The 22,149-nt window shown below is 35.9% G+C and overlaps 1 protein-coding gene across 1 annotated transcript in view; it reads left to right on the top strand.

The window, feature by feature from the left end:
• The window catches only part of gbe1b (glucan (1,4-alpha-), branching enzyme 1b), a 100,493-nt gene extending 78,344 nt beyond the window's left edge, over window positions 1-22,149 (top strand). Inside the window, exons 15-16 of the mRNA XM_055027793.1 lie at window positions 8,295-8,412; window positions 21,470-22,149. Coding sequence (XP_054883768.1) covers window positions 8,295-8,412; window positions 21,470-21,532 — 181 coding nt within the window. The 3' untranslated portion in view covers window positions 21,533-22,149. The remainder of the gene's footprint in view (window positions 1-8,294; window positions 8,413-21,469) is intronic.

Consider the following 22,149-nt stretch of genomic DNA (forward strand, 5'->3'; position numbering starts at 1 on the left):
GCTTCTCAAAACTAGAAAAAGAGTACAATGTATTTATGTAGCCCTTATTTGATCAGTAAAGTAAGTTATTTTTGAAAATATCGTCTCTGAGACAGCAATAATTTAAAACGTTTTTAACAACTACAACTGCAGAGAACTACAAAAAGCTGGGAAGCGTTGGCATCCCATATACAGAGGTCATTACTCTCCGATGCGTCCGCCCAGAGACAAACTCCCAAACCAAGAAGTTTTTCTGCATGTTTTTTCCGCCCTTTACTCTCTGCCCCTGTTCTGAGTGGAGAAAAAAACTATAAATAAAACCCGATACCAAAAAATGAGATGATAAAACAAAAACTAATTAAAAAAAGCTAAACAAGAACTCAAGCTTATGTTGCTGCAGTGCACAGTGGAGAGGAGGATAAGGAAGGTAAATGCATATCCCAAGTTTACTTTTAGAGAATAGCAGAAAATTGTTCAGTGTGAGATAATGCTACTGCAATAAAAAAATAATTTATTTAAAGACTTTTTACTCGGGTTGTAATGAGATCTCAAGATATTAAATTGTCACAATATTTCTCATTAAAGTGAAGTCTGTGTTGTCAGCATTACTTTCTCTAATGAAGTAAGTCTAAGCCATTGTTATGGGCTTTGTTTTATCTAAAGTTATGCCCTAAAGTATTCATAGCTTTGACAGTTTTAGATCTAAAATTATTTTTACGTAACCTATAAGTCTGATTCTGATAGGATGTGAGTCAGGAATATCTCATGGTGGACACAATTTGTCAAATATTTAGAACATTTATTGATAAACAACATTGCAATATATGGACTGGTTAAACCTGGATCAGAGTATTCTTCAACAATTCCAAGTTCTTTGAGACCCAGCTTGTGCATATCTTTTTTCACACCTTCTTTTCTCCAAAATCTCATTTTGCTGTCGTCAACGTAATATTGTGCATTTTTAGCTGCTGTCATGAGCTGATAGTGTTGTTACACATCTTCCTCTTGCGCATTTCATGTAATTAAACTACCTTTTTTGAGAACCAATGTATGTAAGCATGAAAGTAAGTCAAAAACTATAATCAGTCCTTATTCTTTACAAACCAGGTCAATCATCATACAGAAAGGCAGTCAAAGCATCATGCAGTCTGCAAAAGAAGGAAAAAACATTTTGGTCCTTTATAGACAACTCTAGGCATTATGTCACATAGTGACTTCCTTCCTTGCAAAAAGGAATCCTATATACATTACAATGATGAAGGTAGAGATAATAAGCATGAAAGTCTGTGACTGCAGAGATTTTGTGTCAGAGTGTGAGGATTGATCAAAGGCTTTACTGCAATGCATGTGTCAGGTTGAGAGTCGGAGGTGTTATACTCTGAGCTGTAAGGTAAATAGCTCCATTGTCAGGCAAAACTTTAGCATAGCATCACAACGTCAGGACTTTCACTTGATTCACCCAGCTAGAAACTTAAAAATTTACATTACAGCCTTTACCATTGGTTTTAATACGTGCAGCTGGCTCTGTAGTTCATTTTCATTGCTTAATCTTCAGGGAATCCGAGATGTAGCAGTTCTGAGCAGAATTAAATGAGCTGCAATTAAAACCCAAAACTCTGTACATTTTTACTTCAAAACAAATATCACAAGAATGTGTCCCTCAGGAGTCACACATTCAGTGAGAGTTTGGCCTCTTTATGCTCACTGACAGGCTTATCTTGATATGTGTCTGTTTTTATCTTTCTTTTTGACGAAAAAGAGAAAAAAGTTGAGCAAGGCCCCTCAACAAAATACGTTGCTCATTAAAATGCAGCGGCCGTTAGGTTTTCAGTGGGCTGTCTCCCATCAGTGTCTTTTATTATTTTCTCGCCATCTCATGGTGGACACAATCTTCAGACAGTGGTCTTTATCTGCCTGGTTAGAGTATTTGAAATCCCAGCTGGATTCCGTCATGAAAGCTGTACCTGTAGGGGCAGATTGGTCTTTGATTTACACTGTGCCAATAGGCAGTTGCGATTGTGTCAGGTTATCATTCTCCCTTTCTGTCTGAGCGTTTCCTGGGCTGCTGAGTAGAATAATTCAACTGTAGATGTGGTGTCACTTACTCACTAGAATTTTGATCAAAGTAAGCACTACAGTGTATAGACAATATTTCCAAAAATGATCAGTTTTTGGATGAAGTAAGTAAAGGAAAAAATATAATCTTTTTTTTTTTTCTAAGCTTTGCTCATAGCAAAGTGCTCCAATGTATATGAATATGACTCCACACATAATTACTCTATATGCAACTTGTAGTGCCTGTAGCCTCTGAATGTTGACCATACAAACGATTTAAAAGGAAGAAGATTCCATTTGATTTGTTTGTTAGTGAATAAATTTATACAAAATATGCAAGGTTGTTTCAACTTAGCTTTTTGTGTTTTAAATGGCATATGTCGTCAAAATCTTTCATGTTTTTCAAGCGTGTAGCTATATCCTTTTTTTTAAAGACTGAAATTGGAAAGACAAGCATAAAAGCGTGAAAGAAAAAAGGAGCACAAGGCAGTTGAGATGGGAGCTCAATGTTTCCATAGAGTGATAATATTATTGAATTCAGACATCAAGCATAACATGTTGTTCACCCAAGACATTATTGATGGAAAGGTTTCCAGTTCGACTTCAAAAATTGTCTGGCGAGGACGAAGAACTCAGATAAAATGTTATGTAGAGGAGAAGCTTGGAATCCTCACATGGCCACATTAAAACTCGAGAACTCTGTCCACAGCTGGTTTCTCTACTACAGTTTGTTATGGCCTCTTACCTTATTAACTTTACCCACAGTTGTCTCCTTGTTCTGGCTGCTTACGTCCTGCTTAAGTTATTATCATTAGATTGGCATAACCTGTTTGTATTCCCTCCTTCAGATTTATGTTGCTCTTTCTCTCAGAACCAAGATTGTTTTGTTGTTCAGCAGCAAAAGGTGTCCAGTGAGGAACGTCTTTAGTCTATCGTTAGATAATGATTCTGTTCACCGCTTTAATTTCACGAAACTAACCAAACTTCCTTAAGTTATCTTTGTCACAAAATTGTTTACCGCATCATTTTCCTACATTGTCATTCAGTGACCAAACATCCGTTAAACATTTTACTGTTACAAAATGTGTAACATTTTGGATATGACGGGCTTCTCTATTTATTAATATTACAAATATATTAAATTGTTTCAAATTTTATATCATTGTCCATACGTGAAAAAAGCATATGTGACTTTTGAAAGTCTGACTCAAAAGGCAATTTTTTTGGTTATGAAAGTTTAAATTTTAAATTATCAGAATTATTTATTTTTTTTTATTTTATTTTTTATTGTGATTAAGTTTTTCAACTTGCAAGTTGTTTTTTAGGGTGTCTGGCTCTAAATTATAATAACATCTGGCCTTTAAGGCTACAGACTCAAATATTCAGATTTTTCTATGATTCCTTAAAATATTAATTTTTTTAACCCAGCTTGAATCAAACTGATGCAGTATTTGAAGTTTAGAAGCAAAATTATCTGGAATGCTGGGCCTTGTTAAATAGGGAATATGAGAAAAAATTAAGATGGAACGGTATTTTATTTGTGGATATAAAAGTGTATTTTACAAGACCATAAAAAAAGAAAAGAAATCTGAATCTGAAGGATTTAATTGACAAGTCAGTGTAACAAAAAGCCTCAGGTATTGCTATAATGTAGCTGAACTTTTGTTTGGCCTTGGTGTAGGTGGTTGTGATTTTTCTGACTGTTTTCATCATTATATAACCTGCCTTTTACCAGCTGTACAAAATAATGGAGCTTTGTTAAATTAGTTATCAGAATCTGAAAATATTAATATTGTTAATGCTTAATGTTAGTTTTACATACTCAGCACTTTTAATGTCTTTTCAACTTTAAAATACATTAAGCTTTTGTTTTAGCAGCGTAATGTCACCATCAAAAATAAAGACCCTATTTTCAAAGTATTTTTAATTTTCACATTTATTGTCTGCAGGGTCTCTGAGAACTTTTAATGAAGCAATTTATAAAACTTTTTTTTCTGGAGATACAAATATGATTTGACACAGCCATCCTGAATTAGGGACATCTGTGCACATGCCCTTTAGGGAAGGCAGGTATTTACAGATTTTTTTTTAAGTTAAAAGTAAAACCATGAGAAAATAGCTGCTTTTTAAAACTTATTCATATTTACAGTCTGCTTTCCTCTCAAACTTACATGTGTGCAGGGTTGCTAAACACCACTGGGATTTTAACAGGAAGTTTGTGCATTTATCAGATTGTTAAAATTGGTTACATGATAGTTGATACATCTTGATGTGGTAAAAGTTCACCAAAAGGTGCGTAGATAAAATGCCGCTTCACTATTCTGCTTATCTCTGGAGAGTATTTACGAGCAAAGGTGTTAATGTGGACAATTCCTTTTTCTTATTTTTATTAATTTTGAATAAGTTGAATTGAAACAATTTTTTTTTTTACCAGATGTGCAGGGTTTTCTTCAGTTTTGTTTCATTAGACAAGAGCCAGGTATGGTGGCCCAGAGGTCTCAGGTCAAATACAGTAGGCCCAACACAAATAAAATACCTGCAACAGAAATACAAAAGCTGCAGTGGAAGTGACGTAACCTTCAGCAGAAGTGACTGTGCCTTATTTTTTATTATTTTTATTTCTGTGGGATTTTCAGCTGAATATATTCAATCAAAGGTTGAATTTTTCCCTTGTCACTTAAAATCTCATTTAATCATTGCGATAAATCTGCTTGTATTCTTTGATTGAAGCAATGTGCTTAAAATCTTGCTTTATTTCTAACAATTTGTTAGCACTTCTTTAAAGTCAGTCACTGCAGAAAATTGATTTATTTTACATTATTATGTCTCTTCTTTTTTTCCATGATAGAAATTAACTCGACCATGTGTTCCTCTCTTATGTAACTCAAATCAGAACGTGAGGTGACATTGACTATAAAAAGACTTGACATGGCATTTATAACACTTAAAAGGCCATGCACATTCTTTCGATGTGTGCACAGAGCTCACTTAACTCTTGTTTACCCATGGTGGCATGCTATTACCTCCATACAGGTAGAAAAAAGCAACAATGAGCTTGCGGAGAAACTGAGTGGTGGCTGGGGCTGAAATTGTGGTCATGCCATGATTGTTTTCAGGTCATCAATGACTCTAATCTTCAAGCTTTTGGTCTGCCGTCTTTTCTTTCTAGTCATTTGGTAAAACTGATTGTGTTCTTTAATCTTCCTTTTTATTCACAAAGGCTGTATTGATCACAGAGTCTCCCAGCTGAACTGCAAGCTGTCTCTGCAGCCGTCTGTAGCTACTAACAAAGACGTAATCGCTCAAACACTTCCAACTACCAATTTGTGCTGGTTCTCACTTCCTTGCAGAAGAGTTTGATAGGGAACTCTAAATTACTGTAACTGTGCCTCATTCCCAGGACTTTCTGTGTAACACGCACACATACAGACTAGTCAGCTTCAATATTAAAACTACTGACAGATAGAGTGAATAACATTGATTATTTCATTAAAGTAGTACCTGTCAAGGGGTGGGATATATTTCTGAAAACTCACTCAGCATTTTGAATTTGATGTGCTGAAAGCATGGAAAATAGTCTGGAGTAAAAATGAATGACTTTAACAAGGGCCTGATCGGGATTTCTTGACTAGTGGATGAGCACAGCTCCACAGGAGGCAGAACCTGGGAAATGTGTCCAAATGCAGTGGTTAGTTCCTGCAAAAGACTGGAGAGGTCCAATGATGGGGACATGTGCACCCAGTGCTTTTAAGAGCAAACACTTACCTGTGTAATCACAGAAGAGCTGCCGTGCTGATTCTTTAAAGCTATAATCCAGACAGGGAAAAAATTAGTATCAGAACCCAGAGAAGGGCCCCCTTAATTCTCGTTCTTTCCATCACAGCAAAGCAAGTTTGGAAAGGGAAACAACTTAAAGTGTTGCTTTACTGTCAAACTTCCCTGATCTCAGGCATGGCACAGTAGTTACAGCGAACACCTCATGTATGGTCCCGAGTTTGACTCCCGTCCTTGGTGACTGTGTTGCATGTCTTTACCCCCTTCTCACTCCACTGCTTCCTGTCAGATTATTATTTTTGCCAAAAAAACATTCTTAATTTTTTTAAAAAAAGAGGGTAATTTCAAGGCATCACATTGTGAAGTCAAATTTCTTTCAATACAAATATAATATTTATACTATTTTTATATCAACTTAAGGCAACATAGTTACATGTTTGTGCTATAAAATGGCACTATGTGCCTGATAAATGCATAATATTAATAAGCCAACAACTTTTGGTTGGATTATTTGGAAATGAAAATGAGTAAAATGTCCAACCAGTAATCGTCCTTCTCAAGGATTTCTGAATTTTTAAGTCTCACTTTATGGCACTTTGGGTTTTTAGTCTCCTATATATTTTCTCTGACATTATACCAATCCTTTAACTGATTCTTACACCCATTCTTTTCCTTAAGACAGAAGATGTGTAACTACTCTAATGCCAAGCACTCTTGTGCTAGTTTTCTGAAAATGTCCTTGGAAAATAGCTCTTCCAGCTAGGTCGCATGAGCCAGCTGAAGGACAGAACTGGGCTCTCTTACGAAAGGTGGATACATCCCGGAGCCTCAGCATATGGCGTGATTTACATATTTCATGGCGTGTCTTTCTATTGTGGTCCCTTTTTCAGAATACACACAATTCATGGGAGCCTCATAATGGGAGCTGCCATCGGCCTGCTCTTCAGTATCTCTGCATCCTCATTCAGATGCTCAGAGGAGAGACAGTACAGGGGGAAAAAAGTGACAGTACGTGGGATTGCCTTCCTCCCCCTTCCTCACATACAGTACATAAAGCTTCTCCACACCTGATCAAAGGCATCACATTTTCTCTTCATTATTCAACTGTCTTATACCTGCAAACCTTCACAGCTATTTAGCCTGTTCCTGACACAAAAGAGCAGATAATGAATGAAATGTCAAATATAAATCTCATCATGTATAATTAACAGAACACATTTCATTTGACATACAGTTAAGACAGCGTTCATGTGGGGATTATAGGGATAGTTGTGGTGTTTAGATCCACAAAACTGATGTAGTGCTTGTTTGAATTATATCAAACTAAAGCATATGGATGCCTTCAAGTGCAGTTGTCCTTTGAAGTTAGCAGATGCTCATCTTTCTGGATAAATATTGCTCTAAACGAAGCACTCTTTTTACATGAGTACTAAAAAAAAAAAGACCCAGTATAAATAAGGAGATGAAACAAAAAGAGTTTAACTGTTCATCCGTTAGCTTGGTCTTCTTCCACAAACTAGATCAGACTTCTGTTCATCAATGGTCTTTAGACATAATTGATGATGGCATTAACTGTTAGAAATATGCAGCACCTTATTCTACCAATAAATTGAAGCAAATAACGATAAACAGAAACACTTTAATTATTTTCAGGCATGAAATCAAATTTTAAATCACTCTTTCTGCAGAACACTAACATGGATCTTTGGATTTAACAAAAACTTTGCTACCCAAACAAGTATAACATCAGTATATATCTAGAGGGTTCTGACCAGTGAAGCAGCACTTCTCCAAAGACAAAATGTGCAGCTCTCCACACAGTTAAAGCAGATACGTTGGAGATGAGATTAAGCTATTGTTACTTAGACAATGGCAGGAAGAATGTCTATCAGAGAAGTTTAACAAACATGGTGGTTGCTCCATCATGCTTTCAATTCCAGAACAAAGTGAAATAAAGAATGAAGAATTAGGATTATCCACATTTTTCAACCTCACCTCAAAAAGCAACAGTGGAACGTTGAAAACTGCTGTAACAACTGCAGTTTCAACCCTTTTTAAAGCTTATGCACATTTATGCCTCAAAGCAGCATCAGTACTTAAAAATCTATTTGTTCAAATTAGCTCTACCATTTATGATATAAAAAGTGGTCAAATATTCAAATAAATAAAATAAACATCTGTCACCACCTATTTAAGTTTATCATCAAACACTATTTATCCAGCCTATTTGACAAAATTATCTGATTGTATGGTTAAGCATCAACTAATTTATTCAGTTCATGTAAGGCAGCATTAGTATTTTGGTTTCTCACTGTCACATTTTGAATGCTAATAGATGGGAGGATTTCAGAAAGTATACACCACCTGAGCACTACTAAACCAAGTCGGCACCGATGATAAAACCTTTCCTTTTTTATCTTCTTTTGTCTTCAAGCTCTTAAGCTAGTTTCCCACCATTATTGCACCTTAACCCTGATCTTTGTCAGATACAAAATCAAGCTGGATTCAGACGAGGTTCAGTATGGAGGGCACGGACGGCTCGACCACAACACTGATTTCTTCACTGAGCCCCAACCCTTCAACGGACGCTCCAACTCCATGCTGGTAAATATTTCCAACATGATACTTTTGACTCATCAGATCACAGTTTTGTTTTTTTGTTGAATGTCAGTGAGTCCTAGCTTTGGAGCACTCTACAATTACAGATTCGGAGCTGTTGTTGTTGAGTCTATGGCCACTTTTCTCGGAACCAATGCTGTATCAACATCGTATTCTGCATACTAATTTGAGTATGATTTGGGAGGTTGTTGTATATTCACACTGAAGAAGAGGCAAAATTAAGCAGGCTCAAAAATGTCAGCATGCATACTAAATGAGGACGTAGTGTGCTGTTGATAGACACTATTGTACCACATAGCAGTAAACAAATGTTGGTCACAGCTGAAAAGCATCAAAAGGAATTGTGGGCGTTGATGAGACGGCTCTGGAAATGGCCAGAAAAACATTTAACAGAAGTTTGGAAAAGTAACTTTTGCTCTCAACTAAACCTTTAGAGAGAGACAAATTCTTCATAAATATTAGATTTTTAGCAGTTCTGTGTCAGAATTTTTGGTTTTCTTCTTTTTTTTTTTACTTAAATTCTTCTTTGTGGGATTAATATTTAATTATTGATTACCTTTATTACCAATTTTCTTTGTTTTTACTCTTGATCCTTAATACATCTTAATCTAGAAATATATACAGAAATGTTTTCCTCATTCTATTTGCAATAAAGATTTCACCAAGCTAAGGTCAGTAACTTGTCCGTCAGATTGTTTTTGAGTCTACAAAACTGAGCTTAGAATTAGTTGCTGTTTTATGAAAAGTAATATTGATTAAGATAGCCCAAGAGGCTAAATACCAAAGCCAGACCGCATTTATTTTGTCTTTGTAAGCAATTTTGAAAAAAAAACATGTAACTGTCAGAAAACTGTCTGGTTTTTTTTCTCTCCGTAAGCATGTGCTAATATGAGGTTTTTCCTATTAAATCTCAATAAAATACATATAGTTTTCAAGGGAAAAAATATTGTTGCCAGGCAGTGTACATTTAATTATTTTAAGTGGGTGCAAATTGCTTGACCCTTTGCATTAGTCCCAGTTAACCACATTATTGATGCTGAATCCTGATTCAGCAGTATGGATGTAGATTGCCACCATCACCTGCTTTTTTGTTTGCTTTCATGTTTTGTATTCCCAGTGACCCACTTTTAAAATCCAAAACACTGAGAGATGGGTTTTCTTACTTAAATACACATCATGTTGATGATTTGAGCACTTTTTGTACATCTTCCATCTCTTTAAATATTTTCTCTTTTATCAGATGAATACAGAATAATACCATAATAAGTCTAGAATGGGGATGCTAAGATCAGGTTTTTTGCTGCTGATTTCGATACCAATCACACATGAGGCTGATCTCTGCCGATAATCTGAATTGGTTGTTGAGTTTTTGCGTTAGGTATAAATGTGATCTGGCAAAATTAAAAGCGTCTTACACCGCTGACTCAAAGACTTGAATTAGTTTCTGGTTATTTGTTTAGCTTTCTGACCATGATGCTAATCCGGATGAGTGTTGTTAGCTGTGCACTGCTTCACCTGGTATCTGGCTGCTCCGGATGTCCTTTTTTTCTTGTATTGAGCCTCAATGTAGACAAACTCTGTCAAGTGCTTGTTTTTTAAATATCATATTAGATTCATTGTGTTGATGCATTTTGACGTGCTTCTCTGTCACAACACGCAAACTTCCCCATTCACTCAGAGCGTTAAAGTCTGTGACAGGATATGTTGCCTTATGCTTGCGCAGTGTGAAGGAAAGAGAAGAAGTGAGCCTGCGTGTGCACACTTTTTCACAAAAATCGGCCGATTATGATCGGTGGCCGATCGATTGGCACACCTCTTCTCGAGAATATATATATATATATATATATATATATATATATATATATATATATATATATATATATATATATATATATATATATATATATATATATATATATATATATTATGGACTGAAACAATAATAATGTTGCTTTATGCAGTGACACTCGGTGAAGTTTGGGCTACAGCCTAAAGTGTTATGTAGAAATATATATACTAACCTGACAGCTTGCTCATGCAACTTTTAATGTGATTGATGAATCTCGAGGATTGGAGTGTTTTTAGCTTTTGAGAATAAATTCACAGCATTGTTTTAAAAGATGTGACTTTAATTGATGACAGCTATCATTGATATCCATCATCTGTTTCCTTTTCTTCTTTGCTCAATAAATCAGAATAGCTTTAATGAAGGGGTTTATTCTTATGCAGTCGGAATGAGACTGCTGTCTTTTTTCTTCTTCTTGGCAGGAGAGAGGTTGCTTGCTTTTCTTTTCTCAAACATGTATGCCTTCACCCCACCCTTACTGAGCGGATATGCATCTCTTTAACTATTTTACTCTCACAGTTTTACCGTTGCAAAGTAATTTTGTAAGTGCTGCCAGGAGAAACAAAGTCTGATGAAATAGCTGTCAGCACATTAATGTTTTCTCCTTTTTTATTTTGAATGTTTGATTTCTCAAATCAGCTTAATTGGCCTGAAATGGGGTTTGCAGTGAGAGAATGTTTTAAAGCCATTCTAATGAGGTTTAAGTGTGCTGGCATGAAAGAGGGCTGCTTTCCTGGCAAAGTGCCACTATCTCCCTGGTCTGGGACTCTCAGCCTAACAACAGCCCCATAATTTACCAGCTTCCTCTCAAGCTTTTAATCTCAGATAAAGAAATGATCAAATGTGGCTACATGCATCAAGGCTAGATCCATCCATCAGGGGGAAGAAAAGTACTGTATCTGGTCTCCTTTGCATTAGATTTTGTTTGTGAATATCAGATTTGCCTTCTCTGCATTTTCTTCTGCACAAGCTTGGCAGTTACCCTGAAGTTATTGTGCGTCATGGGAATCTGATATCTGTGGTTCTTTCAGTCTCCCCAGCAAACAATGTGCATTATTCATGGCATCAAAACTTACCTTTTCATGTGCATCCCTTTTAAACCTGCACAGCACCATGCAGGGATGTAAACTACCTGAAACAACGAACCGCTGGTCCTCCATCATGAGAAGCTCTTCAGGCTCATACGATCAAATAGGATTGCTTTTAAAAGTGTACATTTTGTCATGTTTGCTCCACAGATGTCCAGATGTACTCAGATGGTTACCTGCTTTATGTTTAATCCAGTTTAGATGTAATGATGAAGTGATGCTTAGATTTTTTTTTTGTTTTTTTATGTTTGCTTTGTTGTTCTTGTGCTTCCTAAATAGTTTATGGTTGTGTCTAAATTATTTAAAGAGAAAGTTCAGAATTTGTAAAGTTCTATCTAAAGGTTATAGGCATTTAATATCATGACTGCAGTACACAAATCTTCTTTGTTTAATACAAATCAATATATGTCGCTGGGAGAAATCTGGGAGATTGACAAAAAAAAATTGGAAATCGAATCCCTTGAACTAAACTCTGGTTTTAGAAACATAATAGTGGTTTGGGTGAAAAGTTATGTACTCTTGAAATTGGCACCGCATTGCCATTCAAGGCAGATAAACTCTTAATTTTTCATGCTAATATTTTGCATCAATTTTACACCAAATTTCAGATGAAGCTGCTAGCTGTCAGTATTTGCTGCACTTAATATATTAATTGTTGATTTCTTGACAGAGCCACTGTTAAAGGCTCTGTCTTCAACAGAGCCTTTACAAATATAAAGGGAACTGTCCCTTTATATTTGTACCTTATTTGACATTGCACTTGGTGGGTTGCTTGTTCATTTGAACTTCACTTGAACCTCTGGATCAATACTGAAAGTGTTGCTGTAAATGGGTGGAGGATATAATTCAATATCAGGTGTTGGGCTGTGAACTTCAAACTGCCATGAATTTCTTTTGCAATCTTCAGCCATTCCTGAACACATCATTCCAGAGATATTTTGTCGACTTTATTTCAAAGGTTCTTCCTTTTTCATGCAGACTCTGATCCGCTATCATATTAGCTTAGGTTTCATCACTTGATGACATAGTTTCTCCAATCTGTTAACTTTTTTTTCTGAGTCTTATTAATTTAAACACAAGTTCTTCACTCATGTCCCTCCTGGCTAAAATGTGAAGTTTAGTTAGCTAGTCATCTGCTAATTTTGGCACTAGAGCAAATTAATGGGGAGAATGAGGGGAAGAGAAAGGGAAGGAGCCGACAGGGAGAAAAGGATGGAGGCAAGCGGGGACCCTTCTACACACTCGGCACCCAATCTCCTTTAAAGGCAGCTTCATAGAGATTTGACAATAAGAATGTAGTCTGGAATAAAGCTACTTTTTCTCCTCCTCTTCACACCTACTGGGTAATGACAAGAATAATCAGACAAAAGCCACTGCGGGGGATGCAGTAAGGTGCCCACATCATCCATGTTTTATTTAACAACTAATGCTTTCAAAGTCTGCTCAAACTTCTTTTCTCCCGCCTTTTTAATGTGTCTGACTGTTCTCAAGCTTCCTCGTTACAGAGCGGTAAAAAACTCTATATTTTCCAAGAACGCATCACACTGCAGCCTGTGAGTGCACATAATTAGATCAAGGAGGAAAAGTCAGGAGCATCCTTGTATCCTGGTAGGCTCTGGAGAACACTATGTAACCCTGACACCCAGTGTTTGCAAATCTGGTCAGGGCTTACTCTAATCTATTTAGGCCTGTTTGTGGGATCCTTTTCTACATTATCAAAGAAATCAATAAAAATAAAACAGATCCAACTCCTCAAAACAAACAAAGGAAATTACCAACATAGATCCTAAAAGAGCTTATAGATTGTACACACAGTGCATTGCAAACCTTTCCACATTTTGCCACATTACAACCACAAACCGTAATGTGTTTTATTCAAACTTAAACTAGTGCGTCATTGTGAACTGATAAGAAACATATTCATTCAAAAATATGGGAGTGCCATTTTTCTGACTGAACAAATAACGAGTTGTTTTGAATAAGCAAATTAAAACATATATACATTTACATTGAGCTCTTAAAAAAAACAGATTTGATTTGAAGTCATGTGGTTAAAAAGTGCCATTACCATCACCCAGCATCTGTCAGGGTAAGAAAAAAAGAGAGAAAGTTTTTGGAAGCTCTTTGTTTTCTAAAAAAAAGTTTCCAGAAAACTTTATTGTGATGTTTTTTATTGGAAAACATCACAAAAAGAGTTTGAATTGTAGAAATCAAATTGTGCACCTTTTAAGAAATTGACCATTGTGCTTTTGGCTTTGGTAACCCAACATGGATTGCTCTGTTAGCAAGGTGTTTAATAGGAAAGGTTTCAAAAGAACCCAGGGAATCTGATAAAGGACCTTTTCAAAGACCTTTTTTGTGACTGAACAAGATGGGTGGAAGTTTGAGACAGGAAAATGACCAGACCATTGAGCGTGTTTGAATGAGAAACATACTGTTTCATCAAAGGCCATAAAGACCTCATTGTGACATGTGTTCAAAATGTAGTGGATGTTTGGGGGTTGTTTTATGGAGTAGAGTTGAATAGCCTTTCATTACTGATGTGGCAATTTTGCCTGATTTATAACAGAGAAATCTTAAAGAAAACATTTGAATACAATTTTCAATAAAACTACAACAGAATGGCAGCCGTGCATTGAAATAAGGTGACCTTTTTAAGCAACCATATTTTTTTTAAAGCTGCTTGGAGAGGAGATTTGCATTAAAGCCCAGCACTATTTTGTACATTTGTAGTTCTTTCCTTCTCTTTTACCTTATGTGTAAAACAGCAGGGTTTTTTATACCTACCTCTATAGGCCATTTAGTACCAGATACAACAACTGATACTTTTAATTAGTCATCTGTAATCTAATTATAGTCTACTGTAAGATACTGTGCTAATGTGACTCCAATACATATAACACTTTAAGTCCAACTTGCATTTATTGTTGTTTCCACACACATTAACATGTTGCATGAAAAGCTACATTTTTAGACCTTCTTTTGATTTAAGCGTAAAAGTAAACAACTAATAGATTCTCCAATGTTAGTTTTTGACATGTCTTTGTAAGATATCTACAATTTCAGCAATTTCTTGAATCCACGGGTCTCACGGTAATCAGACCTGGATGTTTCATTTTAAAGATAAAGAAAATTTGGCTTATTTATTATTTTACAAGTAGAACATTAATGCTTTCACAAATGGACAGTTTAGTGTGAATATCTTTTTTTTTTCCTTTTAATGAATTAAATCATCTTTCAATTGTCATATTTTCACTGCACTACACGAGGCTACAATATAATTTCTCCCAGCCCAGCTCAAGATTTTTGTTTGTTTGTTTTATATTAAACTTTTTGCACATTTGTTAGTTTTATCTATGTGCCAAAGATGCTGACATTTAAGGAACACATAATACCATCCATCCATTGTCTATAACCATGTTTTTGTGAAACCTTTGTTAATCATGGCAGTTTAGATCAGCAGTTTGCCTCATTAAGGGCAATATGTAAATGAATACAGATAAATGCTCTCATTCTCTTTATCTAGATAAAAATCCTTCAACTTTCTTTGTCTAAGAGAACTGACAGTTTGATCTCCTCTGGGGAGCCTTTTATGAGGCTTTTGTACATCAAGAACTACTTTTGAACAATTACGTGTTTTTAATTTAACTTGACAGAAAGTTTTAAATACTCTGAGAATAAAAACTCCCTCAGTGAGGAAATTTCCGGCTATCCTTCTCGGAGTTTGTGTCACATGTACAGTTTTGTTTGAGTGTTCTAATGTCAAAAATGTAATGCTAAGAAAGTGTGAAGAATAATTAGCTGCTCTGAAACCTTTTGATAAACTTTGCATGCATCAAAGGGGGTTGTCTCCTGTGACAGTTTCTCAAAAAGAAATTAATCTGAAATACGAAGGAGAAGGAAAGTGAAGAGAAATGTAGCAGGCTTGTGGCAAATGATCAAAAGCCGTTCATTTCCGTGGCGCAGATCTAAGACCTGACGTTGATGAGGAGGTATGAACTAACAGAATAAAACTGTGACAGCAAGCAAAGGACCTTCTTCGTACTTTTACATACATATATAATATCCAACAGAGTGCTGTTAAATCCTCTCACACCTCTTTGCACTGCATAACAAAAGTCTAGTTTTTCACATATCAATTGCAAGCCTAAACATTACTATATTAAATGTAGTTTAATGTGATCGACCTACAGAAAGTAGTGCAGAACTGTGAAAGAAAAAATGATATATATTGTCCAAAAACTGTCAACAATGTCTATCTATCTGTTAACAATGTCTGTCTATTATACTACTGTAATCCAGTTACTGTTGCTTGTGCCTATCTTCTGCACCCTCTAGAAAAAAAGAGTGATTAACTGTACAGGTCAGGAAGAACATGCAGACTCCAAGTAGATCGACAAGAAGCTTGCTGCACAAAGGCTATGCTAGCAAGATTCAGCAGTCATTTAAAGAAAAACAAATAATCTATCAGCGATCTCTGTTTGGAGGTTTATTTCAGTCAAATTGTTTAAATATCCAGATTGGAAAACTTAAGAAAAAGGTCCTTTGAAGTCAGAAAGCAGAATTGGAAGGTTGAGGGTTTCACACCAGTTCTCAAAATCCAATATGGCTGAACTTTTTTTTTAGATAGTTAAAAAAAAATAAAGTTTTTCTGTACTTTTAACTATGCTTTTTCAATAACAATCTCATCAAATTGATTATAAGTCAAAAATTCAAGAAAACATAAAGTTTTTTGTTACGTTAGCTAGACTGGCCACCAAGCAAACCTCTGTGGTTTTAGGGGTTTTACTTCATAGAGGGGAAATAAAGAAATGTTTTCTTTCTTTACTGCTGCATAAATAGTTCCATCCATCCGTGCTGTACATCCTGCAGCATGATGCTGATGATGCACCATGTTTCTCCATAGTGATGATGTGTTGAGGGTGATAGACAAGGTCAGTCTGTCAATTTCCATGTGGCCTAGAAAGTTACATTTACACATGTAAATGTAACTTATATATATATATATATGCACTTTATTAATGAAAAGACTTTAGAAATAATTTGGTTTCACTTTATTTGACATGTAGGAATCAGAATGAACAAGTCTTAGTACAAATGGACACTAAACCTTCCACCATCGTAAGCCATGTGTAATTTCAACAATTTTGAGCTAACTTTTATTACAAACTGTAATAAAATGCAATTAGGTTGTGGTCACTATGTGACAAAATGACTAGAATTTTTATGTAATTCATACTCCAAACTGCAAGTTCACTGAATGGAAAATAGTATATTGATTTCAACTTTTTCCTTTTCAAGATTAAAATAAAATTCATCAGAATGGAATGTTTTAGCTTGACAATCTAGTAACCCTTCCTGGGAGCATATAATCCTCTAAATCCAAAGCTTAGCCAATCTCCAAGGCAGATTTTGAATTGTTACCCTGCCAGATTCTTTGTCTGCCTAATATACAAACTACATGTTGTCTACAGAAGTGCTTACAGCGGGTTGATTCTTGTTAAGTGAGTAATGGAGCCAAACAGAGACATGTCTGGAGAGTTAAAGAGCACAGAAAGTCAGGCAATGCGTTCACAAGCAGCTGGGGTCTGGAGAGTGGAGAGTGGATGTTCCAGCGCAGCGCCTCATGAATCCTTTATCAGTGTGTTTGAACATTGATCAGATTGAGTATTAGCCCAAAGGCTGGACTCAGCTCTTGAGGGAAGTGCAAAATCCAAATTCTCTCATGTGAGCACGCAATGAGGCAACAAAAGATCATCCGCGAAACAAAAGGAGGCAAAAAAAAGGACAAAGTGTGTCGGCAAAATTTCAGCTAATCCAATATTTAAAAGCGAAATCTACTTTGCTTTTCTCACATCTCATTAAATCGTGCACCTGTGATGGAGTAAAGTGGAGATACGTTTTTTTGTTCTACAGTAAATGCTGTTTGATCCGACGGTTAGAAGAGCCTGCTGTTGCTTAGATATGAGATGTTCCTTATGAGTGTGGGAATGAAATGTGCTTTGAGAGCAGCTGAAGTAGTAAACACCTACTCCTAATGAGTAATCAGAGGCAGCAGAGGCTTTGCAGACATATTCAAACAAATCCCAGAGGACAGTTTGCCCCGACGAAAAAACAGTAATGCATTGAAGAGAATTAAGTCCAATATTTCTGAGTAATTCATTTGAATATGGAGTGAGCGGATGGGAATGATGATTCATAAATCCCCCACATTGTTTAACCGGGGATGTGAAGTCATTAGCATGGAATATCAGCAGGGTTATCACAGATGATGCGTTTGTGAAACCGTTTTACACACACTCTCTACTGTTATTCATTAGCAGGAAACAAATTTTTAATATCTTGTTAGAAACTAGTTCTTGGCACTTGCACAGTGGTCAGCAACTTTTATCATATAAAGTAATGATTTTTATTCGGCTCCTGGTGAATAACGTGTCTAGAGGTGCAAAATCTACTTAACCCAATGTTAAATGTTTGTATTGACTGTCCATACCTAATCAATCAAAAAGATTGATAAGGTTTTTATGAAGTAAGTTATCAATTATGCACCAGTAATTAAGCAAAATAAACCAAAAGCATGAATATCCAAGTCCAGTGATTATTGTTTGAGTCAAGATAGAAGTTTTGTAAACAATTAAAGAAAAAAAAAAAAAAAACTACTGGAATGTGAAGTGACTACAAATGGTTTGCTCCATTTACATTCAAAATTAAATCTATTCATTATGTGTGTGTTCTTTATATATATATATATATATATATATATATATATATATATATATATATATATATATATATATATATATATATACATATATATATATATATATATATATATATATATATATATATATATATATATATATATATATATATATATATATGTGTGTCGATTTATATGCACTCACATTTTTTTGTACGTTTCTGTCTTATTTTTATAATTTAATTCATAATAGTGTTCAATACTATTAAATTTGTGTTTGTGAATTCGGGAGAAACCACAAACTGTTTGTGTTAATACTCATCTGCTGTAGGTTTGTTTCAAAGGTTACAACACTCTAGCATAGTCAGGTGTGAGAAAGTACAAAAAAGAAAAAAAACCCACAAAGTTGTAAAAAAAAAGAGAGAAAGATTAAAAACTGAATTAAGAGCAATTAAAAATGTTTGCATGGTACTATAGGTGCTATATGCACCTTATGAGATGCTTCTTGACATATTGCTGCAGTTTTATGCTCAGTTTAACTAGAAGAAATGCCAGACTTTCTTTTTGAGCAGCTTTTACTGAATACTGAATTATTTATTAAGGACTTTAGTATTTCGTTATATTGAATCTTTGGATTGTGGAGGGAATCCTGTAACATTTGAGTTATGTCAGCAGATGGAAGTCTTTAGCTGTGTTTGTCAGAATGTATGTTTGAAGTAATTTGTTAATTTGAATGTATTCCTCGCTTCTCTACATTTTCCATTTCATTCAGAATTTGTCACTGTTTGTCACACTATCCGTTTAGTGGAAATAAAAGCTGTTGACATACTCCAGGTTTGGCGCAGTGGTAGCTTTTGTCTGAACAGGTGCAGCGATTCATTCTGGCTTTTCTTCCCTCTGTGGTGCCTTTGCATGCAGACTCTCCCACTGTGACTGTTTAATTAGGCACCAATGTCTGTGTCAGTGTTTCAGCGGCGGGCTGCTCGACTCCCTCAATGACAAACTGTTGCCAAAGAAACGCATCCACGGCGAGCTCAGATCTACTGATGCTGAGGGGCGGCTGGGAGAGTTCAGCGGGGTGATTGAACTGTTTACAACTCTGCTCACTTTTTTTAGTGTTCTGTTGGGGAAATATCGCATCATTTATGTCTGTCTTGCTTTTCCTTTGGCATGAATCTGAAGTGACAAATGATACACGATGGCTTCTCGCCTCCAAATGACACTGTGAATATCAAAAGAATTGATCAAAGGCTTTATTAGCCACACAGCTTGAAAATGAGGCCCTCACTAGGCCGACTCTTTGTACTATATATATTTAGGGAATCTGACATTTACAAGCTTTGTTTGTTTTTCCTGCCTCGTCCACAGAGCTTCTTTTATATCAGTTTATGCCCAGTGGCAGATTGTGCTTCTTCACACAAGCCCATATTTACAATAGATGCACAGCCAGTATTTGGGAGATAATGAGAAACAGTTATTGCATTGATTGGAGAATTTGGAAATTAACATTTTAGAAGACGGGGCATCCCAATTCATCCACAATTCCTCTTTTGTGAATGGAATTCCTTTGGATTAAAAAAACAAACAAACAAACAAACAAAAAACAATTTTAACCAAATTAACTGAACAATTGAAAGTTCTAAAAACAGCTGTCCCTAAATTGTTTAAAGAAATGGATGTAAGATCTAAGTGCAGACAAAAAAAAGATATGAAATATTCTTTTTTCCCTGCAAGATGATGATGGAGGAGCTCTCTGATGAAGCAGTTAATTAAAGTATTTTCGTTTTTGTTTTTTCATTATGTTTTTGTTATATTGTAACATATTTGAACTAGCTAAAAGCACATATTTTGCAGTTTCCTTTCATATTGTCAGACCAAATATAATTCAAGGATACATTTGCAAGGTTAATGGTTTATTTTTCCTCCAGGCAGTACATATCATGAAACACAGCTATCAAGTTTTTCTCCATTTATTAGCAAAAGTCATGATAAAATATTTACTATGGTATTTTCAATGTGCTAAGATAAGCTTTTGGTGTAAATTCCTATATTAATTTTATCTCCACCCCAGTTCATGTTCAGTAACTATGATAGATCTTGAAACGGGTGCGTGTGTATATATATGTACATATATATGATCGTCCACTTTATTAGGTATACCTATTCAATTTCTTTGAACTGCATTTCAGCCAATAACTTAGCAGCAACTCATTGCATATGCGCCTAAATATGGTGAACACAAATTGCTTAAGTGGTTGGTTAGTGTATAATCTTTCTTACATTATCAAAAGGTTATTCAATTGTTCGACAAAAGCACTACTTCCTGTCATAGTGCGTGGAGCAGAAAAAAAAGCAACAGAACATGCCTTGAATTTCCAAACCTCCCTAATCCTCTTTGAATTGCTTCAAGTACTATAATAACAAATTGTCAAGCCTTTACACAAAGAAGCTTTCCTGTAGCCTTAAGGCCAAAGTTTTTTTCCCCCCCAGAAACTACACTTGCAGCACATTCAGTTTTGAGTCAAATGTGAAAGCCAGAAATAACTTGAACTTCACTACTCAACATCTTTCTAAGAACTGCTTCGATCGAGCAATAAGTCACTGGAATTGGTAGAAATGCTACGCAGCACACAAATTTCGGTTGCCCTTTCAATATTGTGCTTTTGCATTGTGGTCGCTCAGCAGGTGGGTAATCTTCTCGTGTATGTGTGGCTGCACCCCTTCCCTTGTCTTAAATAATTTAACATAGTCATCATCTCTACTTCTAAAATCTTTGCACTGAGTCTAATGTGGGAAGCCATGAGGTGGTTTGGTTTTTGACCCTGGGTCTGCATTCCCGACACAACCTTCAGCAACGTTTGATTAACGTTGCTGTATTAGTTTTATCTGTTTGTTTGTTGGGGTTATTGTTTTTTTTTTTTTTTTGTGAGACGCTTCAGCGTTGCATTCCCCAACCAAAAATATCCGAAATGTTGTCGAGGAGGGAGCAGCAGTGGGATTTGGGCTTTAACACCTTTTTGCTCAGTTTTCCGACTCTAGTGAGGCCGAGGAGCTGCATCACTGTCACATTAATTATACCTTCCTAACCTTGACGGTTCACTTTGATCAAAGCTGTGGCGTTTGTCTCCTATCAGGACTTACTTTTTTGCTCACATGTGAATACACCTCTTTGTCTTTTTCCTCCTCCTCATCCTTCCCCAGCTGACACTTCAACCTTGGTTAAAAAGGACAAAAAAAGTGTCTACGCCTCATCATGAGGCACTACCAAATGTCTATGTGTCACTTCTAAAAAAAGCATATACAATAAACTTGAAGATTTGGTAATCTCCAAATTGGTGATCTTGTTAACATCGTTAATCTTCAGTTGTCTCACTTTTCTTTCTTTCTCCCTGTCTCTTCCTTCCTCAGGTCTACATCCCCTGCAGAACAGCTATTGTCCTGGCCAACGAGGAGATAGATTACTGTTATTAGAGGATGATTGTCTCCACAGAGACCAGGATTGAGAACAGATTCCAAGCTCAAACTGAGTGTTAACAATCACCTTCATCTTAAAGTGTCAACCTTGCACACCGGCCAAAACCTACTTTTTTGTCTCTGAGCCTTTTTCTGAATGAAGGGGTGAAAGTAAGGCGTCTTAAAATTGTGTGCTTTCAAAATACCATCTGTAACCTTAGACGGTGTGTAACCCCATTTACTTCAGATCGGTCCATTTGGGAAGTGTCCAACCTATCCGAGCAGCGAGATGCTAAAAATCAAAAACCCTGCCGAGTCCATCCGACACTCGCCAGCAGCTATTTCTCGGCTTGGTTGCATTTGGCTTGTCATCTGAAAAACACGACCAGCAACTGTGACAGAGCCAGCACTCATTTATTCAAACATAAAAAAAGATCAAAGAAAATAAAGAGTATTTCAGACTGTTAGATGTGCTGAAACAGAAGTGATTTGTTTGGATTCATTTTGTATTAAAATAAAATACAGAAAGAGACACCAAAATGTGCGTGTATGTAACCACCTGTGACCCGTCTGTGTTCAACATTTCTGTCTACAAATAAAAAGTCTCCCGCACTAAATAATGAATTGATAAATCA

The sequence above is a fragment of the Poeciliopsis prolifica genome, unplaced genomic scaffold (genome assembly GCF_027474105.1).
Source record: "Poeciliopsis prolifica strain line A6 unplaced genomic scaffold, Auburn_PproV2 SCAFFOLD004, whole genome shotgun sequence".
NCBI lineage: Eukaryota > Metazoa > Chordata > Actinopteri > Cyprinodontiformes > Poeciliidae > Poeciliopsis > Poeciliopsis prolifica.